This window comes from Marmota flaviventris, chromosome 3, assembly GCF_047511675.1.
Source record: "Marmota flaviventris isolate mMarFla1 chromosome 3, mMarFla1.hap1, whole genome shotgun sequence".
Classification (NCBI taxonomy): domain Eukaryota; kingdom Metazoa; phylum Chordata; class Mammalia; order Rodentia; family Sciuridae; genus Marmota; species Marmota flaviventris.
In genome coordinates, this window is record NC_092500.1 from 17616239 (window position 1) to 17629181 (window position 12943).

Below are 12943 nucleotides of genomic sequence, written 5' to 3' on the forward strand. Positions count from 1 at the left end.
CAGGTGCTTCTGTTACAGATTAAAAATGAAAAACTATTACACTAAGATACAAAAACCTAAACATATAACACATGCAAGTAATGTAAAACATTTAGCTTAATGTTACAAATGTCACACTGGGCATGGAAAAGAACTTAGACTAGAAACTTTGGCTTTTAAATGAAGTGGAAACATTTTCTTTCAAGCTATAAAGTGTGAAGTTCATGCTATTTTAAATATGCTAATGAAATATTTTGTGATCTTTTGATGAATTATGACCAGTATCAGTATTAAAACTTTAGACTGAAATAATAAATCTTATATACACTTACTTGTAACTCATATAACTCATTGCTGTATCTTCCATATTCAACCATTCCCCCAAATACTAATATTCTGGTACCATCACAGACAAATCCATGGGCAGCACAGCCTGGAGGGATGTCTCCTCTAACAGCTGGTAGGAACCACTGATTTGTAACTAATTGCCAAAATAAAATTAAAATCAATTATAACAATGATTAGCACATTCTATGAATATATACTTTATAGGTATCATCTGTGTCAGTGGTTCTCAACTGATGATTCCCACCCCCAAGGGAATCCTCCTTTGGCAACGTTTGGAAACAATTTAGTTGTCACAACTGGAAATGGAAATGTTACTGGCAAGTAGTGGACAGAGGCCAGGGATGCTGTCAAACATCTTACAATGTACATAATAATACCCCACAGCAAAGGATCATCTGGCCTTAAATGTCAACAGTGCTATTGTTGAAAAAACCGGATCTATATCATCCAATTCTTACAAACCCTCTGCTGGGTGAGTATCTTCGCCGTTTTACAAATAAAAATCTGAAATTTTGAAAAATTTGGTAAGTTTAATGCTGATTCTGGATAACTGGCAGAAAAGTTTCAAGTTAGGTCAAATTTGTTCGAAAGCCAGAGTTTTCACACCATACTAAATCCATAGCTTTTTAACGTTATACTCTGGGTTGTTCCGAGGAGGAGAGGACGAAAAAGTTCCCTACTCTACTGTTCTGTTAAACTTTAAAGAGATTAGGGCTACGTTGTTTGGTCAAAGAAAAGTTGTCGATCATGAAATCAACCCCCAATTCAGTAATTAGCCTTACATCCAGGGCACCGATTTCTTTAGATAACTGGAGTATTTACAAGTGGAGGGAAAACAATAAATTCCAGCTTTCTATGCTACGGAGAGTCCAGGGCAGGGCGGCCTCGCTAACCAGCGGCACCTGCGATCTGCAGGGGGTCAAGTCGTGACACCCTCGTATCGGGAGACCGGTCGCGAACGGCGCCGCACGCACCCCGGCCGCAGAGAGCAGGCCGGGCTCGCCCCCAGCCAGCTCCCCGCTGGGTCAGGGGCGACCGACCGGGGAAACCGCGAAGCTCTGCCGGATTCGGGGCCGTACTGAGCGCAGGGTCCCAGAAGGACCCTCTCCCTCCTCGCCCGCTAAGCCCTTCCTCCGGAGGAGCGGAGGAAGGAAGGCGAGAAGGCACGGCCCGGAGGCGCTCTGGCTTGGAGGGGGTTTTGTTTCCTGACAGCGGCGGTACCCCGGCCCCCGCAGTGGGCGAGGCCGCAGCCAAGGCCCAGGCCGGTGGACGCCGTGTCTCGCCGAGGTCTGCCGGCCGGGCGGGGGCGCGGGGGTCGGGGCGGCCCACCTGAGGAGCGGCGCCCCGGCTCCAGGTCCGACCCGCCCCGCGGGGCCCCGGGGAAGCGGAGCTGCGGTCCAAGATGCTGCGGGCCCGGGCCGCCCAGCCGAGGAAGCGGTGACCGGGCGGTGACAGCTGTCAGGGCCGCGGCCGCCGCCTCGTCTCCCCTCCCCCTCCGCGGCTCCCGCAGGCGGGGCCGAGAGTCGCCGCCGCGCCTACCGGTGTTGTAGACGTGCAGCTCGTCGGCGATGCCCTCATTGCCCCCACCAAAGATGATCATCAGCTCCCGGATGGCCACGGCTCGGTGTCCGTGCCGGGCGCGGGGTACCGGCCCCGTGAAGGAGGAAACCCGCCTCCAGTTGAGGAGGCTGGGAGCCGCCATCTTCCCAACCCCCGCCCCTCTGCCCACAGTGCACCGCGCCCGCTCCAGCGCCTCGGCTCCGGGGGAGGGCGGGGACCGCCCCCAGCGGTGCGCGCGGGAGGGGCGTCACGTGACGGCGGGCGCCCCAGGCCAAGCCTCTGCGGAGCCCCGCCCCGGCCCGCAGCGACGTGGCTGGTCCGGCCCCGGGCGGCGGGTCCTGGGATGCTAGGACTGTCCCGCCGACCGCGGCTACCCCTCTCGTCCCGCGCCCCCACTGGAGTATTTGGGGGGAGAAAGTACAACATTGTCCTTCACGTCTACTCTAACTGAACATCTACTCTGTGCAGGCGGATCAGCCCCTGCAAACGGTCGCCGCACACAACCGGGGAAAAGCTCGAGTAAAGGTCCGAAGTGCTGGGAGCTCTTGGCAGAGGAGGACGTCCGAGCAGGCGGGCTCGGGGAGACCTGCAACCCGGAGTTGCATCTCTGCCCGCCCGAGGGAAGGTCGCTGCAAAGCCTGCCCAGGGAATCGAGGTCGGGTTTAAGGGACGCCAAGCTAGAAATTTAGAAACGGTGAACCACAGAAGGTGACTTGGGTTTGTTAGGTTTAGCAGGTGACAAATTATGTGTAAATTTATTTCTTCTTGCCAGCAATCAACCGACGGACGTCCACAGCCAGGCACCGTCCTTAGTTGCCCTCTCTCTATTAATTCGTCTTTCCAACAGTCCAGCGAGATGCGTATTGCTATTTCCCTTTTGTGGGTGGAGAAAGGAGGCACAGGACAGGAAAGAAATTCTTTCAGATACAGACAGAAGAGGACTGGGGGCTAGGATTCAACTACAGGGGTTCCAGTTTCAGAGCTCCCAGCCTGAACCGTATACATGCGGCCTCTGAGAGAGTTCATATAATCACATGCATCCCTTAAAACAGTGCAGCTGCCTTATGATTTGATCCCACACCGTAACCCAGAGAAATACAAGTCCATTAAGTTCAAAAATTGTATATGGGATTCTACACACACACACACACACACACACACACACACGAGTAGTTCTACTTATTTGTTTCACTAAGGTAACCTTTCACTATCTAAATGTATTCGAAAACATCACGTTGGATACCTTAAACACGCACAATAAAGCCCAGCACAGTGGCCCCGCTTGTAATCCCAGCAGGTTGGAAGGCTGAGACAGAAGGATCTTGAGTTCAAAGCCAGTTTTAGTAATTTCAGTGAGATTCTGTCTCTAAATAAACTATTTAAAAAGGGGCTGGGGATGTGGCTCAGTGGTAAAGCACCCCTGGGTTCAATCCTGGATACCTAAATAAATAAATATGAAAAGCAATAAAAGTCCAGTCGGGGATGAGGGGGGCATTTTAAATCTCTTCATTAAACCTCAAATTAAGAGACACTGAAGGGAGCATTCACACAATACAGCAAATTTCCTGAAATTCATTTTTCCTCACATCATTTTCAATTTCTTATGCTGAACTCAGGCTCCCCCAGTTCACTCAAACTTAAGCATGCCTCTCTACCTTCTCATTTGCTTTGAGAGATAATTCTCTCTAAATAGACATTTTTTTTCCTGCTGCCCACCGTGGCCTGTAACCTCAGCCCTCCGGAGACTGAGGCAGGAGGATCAAGTTCCAGAGCCTCTGTCTCAAAAAGGGCTAGGGGCTGGGGTTGTGACTCAGGGTAGCATGCTAGGCCCTGGGTTCGATCCTCAGCACTACATAAAAATAATATTTTGTGTTCAACTACAACTAAAAAATAAATATTTAAAAATAAATAAAAAGGACTGAAGATGTGGCTCAGTACTAAAACGTCCCCTGAGTCAAATCTCCAGTAGCCCCCCAAGGGCTTTTTTCCTGTTCTTTCCAGCTTCTGCTTTATAAATAGATTTTTTCTCTCCTTCCCTCACTTTCTCTCTCCCTCCCTCTCTCTCTGGTGCTAAGGGACCAGTACCTTGCATATGTGAATAAATGCTCTACCACTTGAGCTACACCTCCCCATCCCTAAATTATCCCTCTTGCCAGTTATTAGTCCAATATCATATTATGTCCAAAAAAATTAGAAGGGAAGAGAAGATGTCTAGGAACAAAGAAAAGATGTCTTCCATATTTATGTATTAATATTATGATATAGATTCTAAAGTGTTTCTGTTGTAAAGTTTTTATGGATCTGAAAACTGGAAAGTTGGAATAAAGCAGTGAGTTTCATAAAACCCAAAGTATTTCCCTTAAAGAACTATATTTTATTCTGGGACTGCAGTGATTAAATAATTGCTTTTTTTCCTAATACCCTACAGCAGAAGACTAAGAAAAATTTAAATTGCAAACCTAATATTAATATTCAAATTTTTAAGAAAATAGTGTATGATATTTGAAAGCCTGAGAACCTAGGGGAAAGATGAAGGCAAAATTTTCTCAACACAAAACACATTGCAAATTGCAGCTAGTTGCTTAAAGCAGGAACTGTAGGGTCTGGGTTGTGGCTCAGGGGTAGAGTTCTTGCCTAGCATGCGAGAGGCACTGGGTTGGATCCCCAGCACCACATAAAAATAAACAAATAGAATAAAGGTATTGTGTCCTTAATCTACAATTTAAAAAATTAGGAGCTGTAGGACAATGGAGTGTGTGTGCTGGTGTCCTGAGACTGCTGTATCAAAGGACCACAAACCCAGTGGATTAAAACAGTAGAAATGTATTATCTGAGTTCTAGAGAATAGGACTCCAAGATCAAGATGTCAGCATGGGCCATGATTGCCTCCAAAACCTGTAGGAGAGAATGCTTCCTTGCTTCTTTCTGGCCTCTGGTGGTGGCCATCAATCATTGGTGATCCTTGTCTTGCCAATCATCACTCCAGTCTCTGCGTCCATCATCACATGATACTCTCCCCGTGTGTCTTTATCTCTTTTCTAAATTCACTAATTATATTGGACTAGCGCCTACCCTGTGACTTCATCTTAATTTGATTATATCTGCAAAGACACCATATCCAAATAAAGTCACAGGTACTAGGGGCTAGGACTATAGCATGTCTTTTTGTGTGACACAGTTCAATCTGGGACAAAATACTTAATCCAAAGGAAAAGATATTTTACCAAAATAACTGATTCATCTTTCCTTAAGTGAGGATCCCAAATGGGTTCCCAAGTTTCCAGAAAGCTGCCTTCCATCTTTGAAACTACAGGACTGGAAATAATCACCTAGGAAGAGAGTACAGATAGGGAAGAGAAGAGAGAGGGAGCATAGTGTCCTGAAGAAGCCATCATGTAAAAGGTAAAGATTGGAGGAGGTACATGTGAAAGAAATGAAGAACGAGGAATGAGTAGCCAGAGAGGTCAAAAGGGAACTGGGTGAGGGTTGGCCTGTCAAAGAACCACAGGGAAGGGGGGTTTTATAGAGGCGGAAGTGGTTTTCAAAGCCAGAAGCCATAGAGAGTTCAGGTAAGAGGAGGAAGAAGTGTTTGTTGGATTTGCAAATTAGGAGGTTATTATTGACCTAAATTAAAACACTTTTGGTGGAGGAGGAAAAGGCCGAGAGTCCAAGAATGAGTAACAAGTAAGGAAGTGCTGAGAACATGCAAGGTCTATATTCTTGTGCTGCTTTCATGAAAGCAAGGACTGCTGCTGTACTCATGCAGCGCCTGGCACTCATGTAGTCAGCATTTAGTTTTACCTTTATCATCATCTTCATTATATTACAACCGCTTCTAATCCTCCTGAGTTGGAGGGCACTGAGGAATCAGCAAAAGAGGGCTGGGGACAGAGGTGGCAGACAGTGCTGTTTTCAGCCAAGTAAAAATTGAAAAATTCAAGAATACCTTAATCTCAGTTGAGGACTCAGGCCAAGGGCTTCTTGGCAGAGGTCTGAGAAGAGGTTTCAGGGAGTGCTAGCAGGTGGGCTGAACTCAAGAGAGAGAGCCTGGGCAGGCACTGTTCATGGGACCAGGGAAGCAGATGGTGTCTGAGAGGCCTGTTCACAGATTGCAGGGCTTCAGCCACAGGTCTTGGCTAGAATGAGAGCCAGAGCATGGAGAGAGCAGTGGCAAGAGCTAGACAGGGCTCTAGGCCAGGCGGAAGCTATCCCAGTCACCAGAACAAGGACCTGGGCACAAGAGCCAAGGAAGAAAAGCAGTTGTAGCTTGTGGGAGGGAGAGAACCCAGGTACCAGGACTCAGGGCAGGAGCCTGCCGCTCAAAGGGGAACAGGGAAGAGCCCCGAGTGCTGAAGACAAAGCCAGCCAGAAGATGACCCACGGCTGAACCCCACCAACCAAAAGAGGCTGCTCTTGCACTGGGTGCCTTGTATTTGTGATCGTGTGTGATCTTGGAGCCCAGCCATGGGAGATAGAGGCAATGAAAGTCTTATCAGCCTGACCCAGAGTAGTGATTCATCTACCACTACAGAATGTGTCTTCCTTTCCTTCCAGCCACCTTCAGTGGCCTTAATAGATTTTTATCTAAGACCTTATCTATAAGTAATACACTCAGCCAAGGCAGGCCTAGTTGGCAAGAAGAAATGGTGAAGTTTGATCTTCAATTAATAAAAGATAAAAACATGAGGGCTGGGACTGTAGCTCAGTGGTAGCACAATTGCCTGGCATGTGTGAGGCACTGGTTAGATTCTCAGCACCACGTATAAATAAATAAAGATCTATCAACAACTAAGAAAAAAAATTTAAAAAGATAAACATGACGTAATAATGACTCAGATGCCTATTTGATTGACAAATGATGCCACAGATTTGATATGCATGTGAAGTGCACATAGTCATGTGTCACTTAAAGAGTTCTTATGTTCTAAGAACTAAGAAATGTTCACAGTGAAGTGAATTGGTCAGGGTGCAAAAATCAAGGAGTACATGTGCAGAAACCTAGGAGTACAGCCTGCTACACACTTGGGCTGCATGGTATAGTCTATTTAGTTATTAACTTTTTTTGCGAATAAAAACAAAGACACAAGCACACATATTAGCCTAAATTTGCCCAGGGTCAGGATTATCAGTATTGCTGGCTTCCACCTCTATATCTTATCACAACCGGAGTGTCTTCAGGGCAGCGACACACCTGGAGCTATCTTCTCTTTTGATGAGTGCTATCTTCTGCAGTTGTTCCTGAAGGACCGGCCTAGGGCTGTTTTAGAGTTCATTTTTCTTTTTCCTTTCCTTTCTTTTTTCTTTTCTTTCTTTCTTTTTTTGTAAAAAGGAAGGACTAAACTTTCAAATAATAAAAAGTATAGTAAACATACAAACTAACCATATAGTCATTTATTACAAATATTGTGTGCTGTACAAAATTATATGTGCTGCACTTTTATATGACGGGCAGCACAGTAGATTTGTTTATACCAGCATCGCCATAAACTCACAAATAATGCATTATGCTACAGCTTGCAATGACTACGATATCACTAGGTTAAGGGAATTTTCTGTTCTAACAGGATGCTGAATCTGGATGTCAATAGGATGCAGGACCCTTTTGGTATTGTGCAAGGCTATTCTCCTTTTACTTGTACAGATCTACTCTCTATTCTTCTTCAACCTGTTCAATATCCCAAGAGGCTGACTATATCACTCCAGCTCCCTTGCCCTTCCTTTGCTGTGTTCGGCCAGGAGAAGTCATCACCAACAGGAGATTGTGAAGTTAGGGTAGTTATTCCTGGTCACTTTTGTACAGATCACCAGTTGGCTGAATCCCTGTAGGAGGGCTGCTCTTGTTACTCTCTCGCCCTCATTCCTGGAAAACACTCTCTCCTCTGCCTTTAGAACTGGGGTTATTGGGGCTGAGATTGTAGCTCAGTGGTGGAGTGCTTGTCTAGCATGTGTGAGGCACTGGGTTTGATCCTCAGCACCTCATATAAATAAATAAAATAAAGGTATTGTGTCCACCTACAACTAAAAATTTTTTAAAAAGAAAAAAAAAAAAAAAGAACTGTAGTTGTTATTGACTCCTGGCTATTGCTAACCTCAGGGTGTTTGCTACATCTCTTAACCATGTGTTCCTAATGCTAAGCACCCATTTCAAACAGTGCCTTTTTAAGACCACTCCACCAGGCCCTGGTGAGGGAGCCATCTGTGTCCTGCCAGGACTCTGCCTGATTCAGCTCTGCAGTCTCTGCCCACAGCTGGTGTGGCCAATGCAGCAGCACAATGTGGACTTTGATTTCGGAGCACCAAGGTGGTCATTTCACTTCCACCATCAGGTTGTTTTTCAGACAGGAAGAAAGGGCAAGAGACGCCAAACAGCTCTTTTTTAGGAAGTCCCAGACAACATACTTCTGCTGACATGCCACCCTAACTGACGGACAACTAAGGAGGTCTTTTTAACTATGTATATTGCTGCCCCAAATAGAGTTTCTATTAGAAGGGAAGAAACAGAGAAAAATTATTAAGTAGGCTACCAGCAGTGTTTCTACACCACTTAACATGTCCCTCACATGTGCGAGGCAAGCACTCTGCCACTGAACTACAACCCCAGCCCCTGGACTTTTTAATTAAAAGTTGATGATAACTTTCTGTTACAAATCTTTTCCTTAGTTCACATCTTGGGCCTTCATTATTCAATAACAATAATAAAATTGGCATAACCATTGTGGAAAATAGTATGGAGATTCTTCAAATTGTTAAAATCAGAACTACCATATGCTCCAGCAACCCCACTTCTAAGTGTGTATCCAAAGGAAATGAAATCAGTATCTCAAAGAGATACCCGTTTTGTTGTGTTTGCGGTGCTCGGGATCAAACCCAGGGCCTTGTGCTTGTCAGGCAAACACTCTGTCACTGAGTCACATCTCCAGCCTTCAAAGAGATACCTACACCCCTGTGTTCATTGTAGCATTTTTCACAGTAGCATGGATATGAAAACAATCTCAAATGTCCATTGATGGATGAATAGATAAATAAGTTGTACATGTATACAATGGACTAGGCTTCAAGTCTGCACTGTATGTTACTGTACTGAATACCGAGGGCAGTTGTAACACAATGGTAAGTATTTTTTATCTAAATATAAAAAAAGTAAGAATAAAAGGTGGGACAGGAATGTTTCAAGGATAGAAACTTTTTCAGCTCCTTTATAATCTTTTGGGGCCATTGTCATATATGTGGTCCACTGTTGACTGAAATGCACAGGCTGCCCCTTACATCTGTTTATGTTAGCTAAAACATTGAATGATTGTGGTTTAAAGTGGTACAACTGCTGGGTGTGGTAGTGCACATCTGTAATCCCAGTGGCTCAGGAGGTTGAGGTAAGAAGATCTTGAGTTCAAAGCCAGGCTCAGAAACTTAGTGAGGTCCTAAGCAACTTAGCAAGATGCTGTCTCAAAATAAAAAATAAAAAGGGCTGGGGGTGTGGCTCAGTGGTAGCACGCCTGGGTTCTGTTCAATTGTTGGTTCCAAAAAAAAAAAGGTATGACTTTCTGGGAGTAGCAAAAGAGGAGTAACAGCTAAGGTTAAGCCTGCTCCAAAGAAAGAGGACACGCTTGCTTGAGTGTGTGAGGGCTTCAGGGTAGGAGTTTGCAAGGAAATTCTGCTAGGGAGATGAATAATTCTGCCCACATGGCAACAGGGTGCTGCAGGAGCTAACCCTACTGTCTTAACCCAAAATCCTAGTGTTTGAAATATACATCAAGAAGAACACAGTCGAGAAGTGCCGAACAGGAATTCCAGTCTCGGTTTCATCACTAACTTGCTCTGGACACTTAGACATTCACTTGCTCAAAGCCTCAGTTTACTCATCTGAAAATCGGAGCAAAGTTCAATTTACCAAAAAGAAATGTTATGAGAATAAAATGAAGTAGAAGTGAAAATGCTTTGGCAATGTTCAAAATTCTGTGCAAGTGGAAGATTATTAAGATACTCCCACTCTGCTAGTTTAAGTCTGAGAAAATCCCACTAAGCCCTTAGAAACTGCATTATTCAATTTGGTAGCCCCCTACCACATTGGCTAATGAGTACTTAATATGTGATTGGTGCAACTGAAGTACTGAATTTTAAATTTGACTAAATTTTGATTAATTTTGAATTGAAAAACTATTACTCCTTTCAGTTGTTGGGAAAAATTTCGAATTTATTTGAAACAACCCAAATATGTAAATCCACTTTTTAAACTGTAAATTTTATGAAATCTAAATACATATCAAGTATTTCCAAAAAAATTTAGGATTTGAATTGAAATTTACTGCAAGTGTAAAATATACTCCAGAGACTCAGGAGTTGCAGGCAGGAGATCGCAAGTTCAAAGCTACCCTCAGCAATTTAGCAAAGCCTTAATCAACCTAGCAAGACCCTGTCTTAAAATAAAAAATTAAGGGCTGTGGTTGTGGCTCAGTGGCAGAGCGCTTGCCTAACACATGTGAGGTACTGGGTTCCATCCTCGGTATCACATATAAATAAATAAAAAATAAAGGTACATCAACAACTAACAAATATTTTTTTAAAAAATAGAAAACTAAAATTGAGCTGGGGATAGAGCTCAGTTGGTAGAGTGCTCACCTCACATGCACAAGGCCCTGGGTTCAATCCCCAGCACCACAAAAAATAAATAAAGAGAGAGAGAGAGAATAGAAAATTAAAATAAAACATATGCCAGATTTCAAAGACTCAGTTAAAAAAAGTGAAATGTCTTGTTAATAATATTTTATATTGTGTGATAAAATGATATTTTATCTTGTGTAAAATAAAATATATCATTTAAATCAATTTTATTTCTTTGCACTTCTCTTAAGGCATCTGCTAGAACATTTAAAATTACAGTGTGGCTTTGCATCCTGTTTCTATAGGAGGGTACCACTCCTGAGGCGACAGAGTGGGCAACCTTAGTTCCTTGTAGAAACTAGGGAGAGGAGAGGGATCACTGCAGAATCAGTTCTATGATTCCAGGCAAAGTGTGCTGGTGCCATTTCCTGGATTCCTGAGAATCAATGGCAGAAATACAGAACAACATAGATTGTCCTGATGCCAACCCCCTGAGTGATTCTTCTCCTGGTTCAGGCAGGATACACTCCATCTTGAAACTTCGGAAGTATCATGCCTTGGTAGACTGAGACCATAGTTGCTGTCTGGGTTTTAATTTGGAGACGACAGCATTTCAATGAGCAGGAGATTTCAGGAGCAGCTAGAAGCTGCAAAGACTCTCAAAACCAGCATGAATTTATTTTTACCTTCTCTTTCAGAGTTTATGTTAGATCTAACGTGTGGTTGAAATTCACCCTCGGAGCATTTGCTCTTCTCTGGGTTTGATTCTTTTCCTTTAGAACAGCCGTGTTTTAGATACGATTTGCAAGCGGACTGCAGGACGATGCTATGAGAGGAAGTCTGGCCCATCCGAGCTGGCCCGCCCTACCCAGCACATCTGGAAGTGTTTCAGTGGCTGCCTGACTCTGCCTGCAACGCCTGGGCTCCCAGCTGCTCGGCGCAGGAGAGGAAGAAACCCGAGCCACCCAAAGTCAACGCAAGCAAAGGGGGGTGCGGGTAGGGGAGGGATATTCTTTTGGAAACTTAATAGAGGCCTTGGGGCTCTCTAGCCCTTTGAGATTTCCAATGAGATCTTAGAAGCAACGGAAGCAGCGTGAAGGGCTGCAGCCCTGAGCCAGCCTCGATTTGAATTCTCTGCCCCTCAGCACTAGAGACTGGACCAAGGAGCACAAAGTCCCACCTACCCTCACCATTAACCAGGTAAGTAGAGAGATTTAGGAGCAGCATTCTGTCTTTCCATTCTAACCTGGCCGGTCTGCAGTAGTCCTTTATTTTGCTACAGACTCAAAGAAGTAAATCAGAGGTGTCAGTCACTCTGTCCACACAAACTTTGCCTTCAGGAGTCCCCCAGCTTGTCTTTGTAGCATTCCAATGGAAACTTTCTTTCTTCCTTTCTTCTTTCCTTCCTTCCTTCCTTCCTTCGTTTCTCTTTTTTGCCATTGCTACAAATCCAAGATACTCCATGTGCAAGGTTTTCATATCCTGGACTGTGTTTGCAGACCTGATTTTATTTCCCCTCTCTTCCCAAAAACTATTTGTCAGTAGAGATTAGCAGTTGAATAAGACACGGACAAATGCTGGCATTTAATGCAGGTATGTTTCTGAGCCACAAATGACTTAATTGAGTTGTGATTCATGTTTTTGGAATCTGTGCTAGAAAACTGTTCTGAGGGCTCCCATACTCAGTAAGAGAACTGGCAGCTGTGGAAATCTCTGTGAGTTTGTAGTGGGTGCGGTAGTCAGAGTGTTCAGGTTGAAAGTGCTTAACATCCAGATAATGTCCTATGTTGGCTTTATCAACAAGTGTAGGGCTGGGGATGTGGCTCAAGCGGTAGCGCGCTCGCCTGGCATGCGTGCGGTCCGGGTTCGATCCTCAGCACCACATACAAACAAAGATGTTGTGTCCGCCGAAAACTAAAATAAATATTAAAAAAAAATTCTCTCTCTATCAACAAGTGTAATACATTAGATAAGCCCAGGGGAGCCTGGTACATAGTTCATGACATAAGTTAAGAAGGGATAGTAAACAGTAAGACGAGAGGAAGAGAACACAACGATATAAAACAGCTGGATGTGCTGTGGAGAAGATGGGTGGTCCTGTAGCTGTTTGGCTCTGGGCAGCCAAATATCCAACGGCTTTGGTTGGTCGGTTGGTTTTGCCTTTTCCTTTGCCTGTGTTTTGGTGTTGCCTCCTGTACCATGCCCCTTTTGTATTATGTAATGAAATTCCAGTTCCGCCTCAAACACAGCTAACAGTAGAGCTGTGTAGTCGTGAGGACACGGCTCTGGGTCTGGCACAGGATTGAGTCCATGGGCTGCTCCTTGTAAACTTTATAAGCCTGACTCTGGACAAATTAACTTGCTGTATTCATCTGTAAAATGGGAATAAAAAACCCCATCATATCAATGAAAGACATAATACAGGGTCTGCAAAGCAGTGAGCCCGCAGGACGGGTTA

General features: G+C 44.6%; 1 protein-coding gene across 3 annotated transcripts in view; it reads right to left on the minus strand.

Moving 5' to 3' along the window:
* Hcfc2 (host cell factor C2) overlaps positions 1-2041 on the minus strand; it is a 67020-nt gene extending 64979 nt beyond the window's left edge. For all 3 annotated transcript variants that reach the window (XM_027944641.2, XM_071609581.1, XM_071609582.1), the window contains exons 1-2: positions 1867-2041; positions 312-460 (exon numbers count right to left, since the gene is read on the minus strand). In XM_027944641.2, the coding sequence (XP_027800442.2) occupies positions 312-460; positions 1867-2029 (312 nt within the window). In that variant the 5' untranslated portion in view covers positions 2030-2041. The remainder of the gene's footprint in view (positions 1-311; positions 461-1866) is intronic.
* Between the last annotated feature and the right edge of the window lie 10902 nt (positions 2042-12943).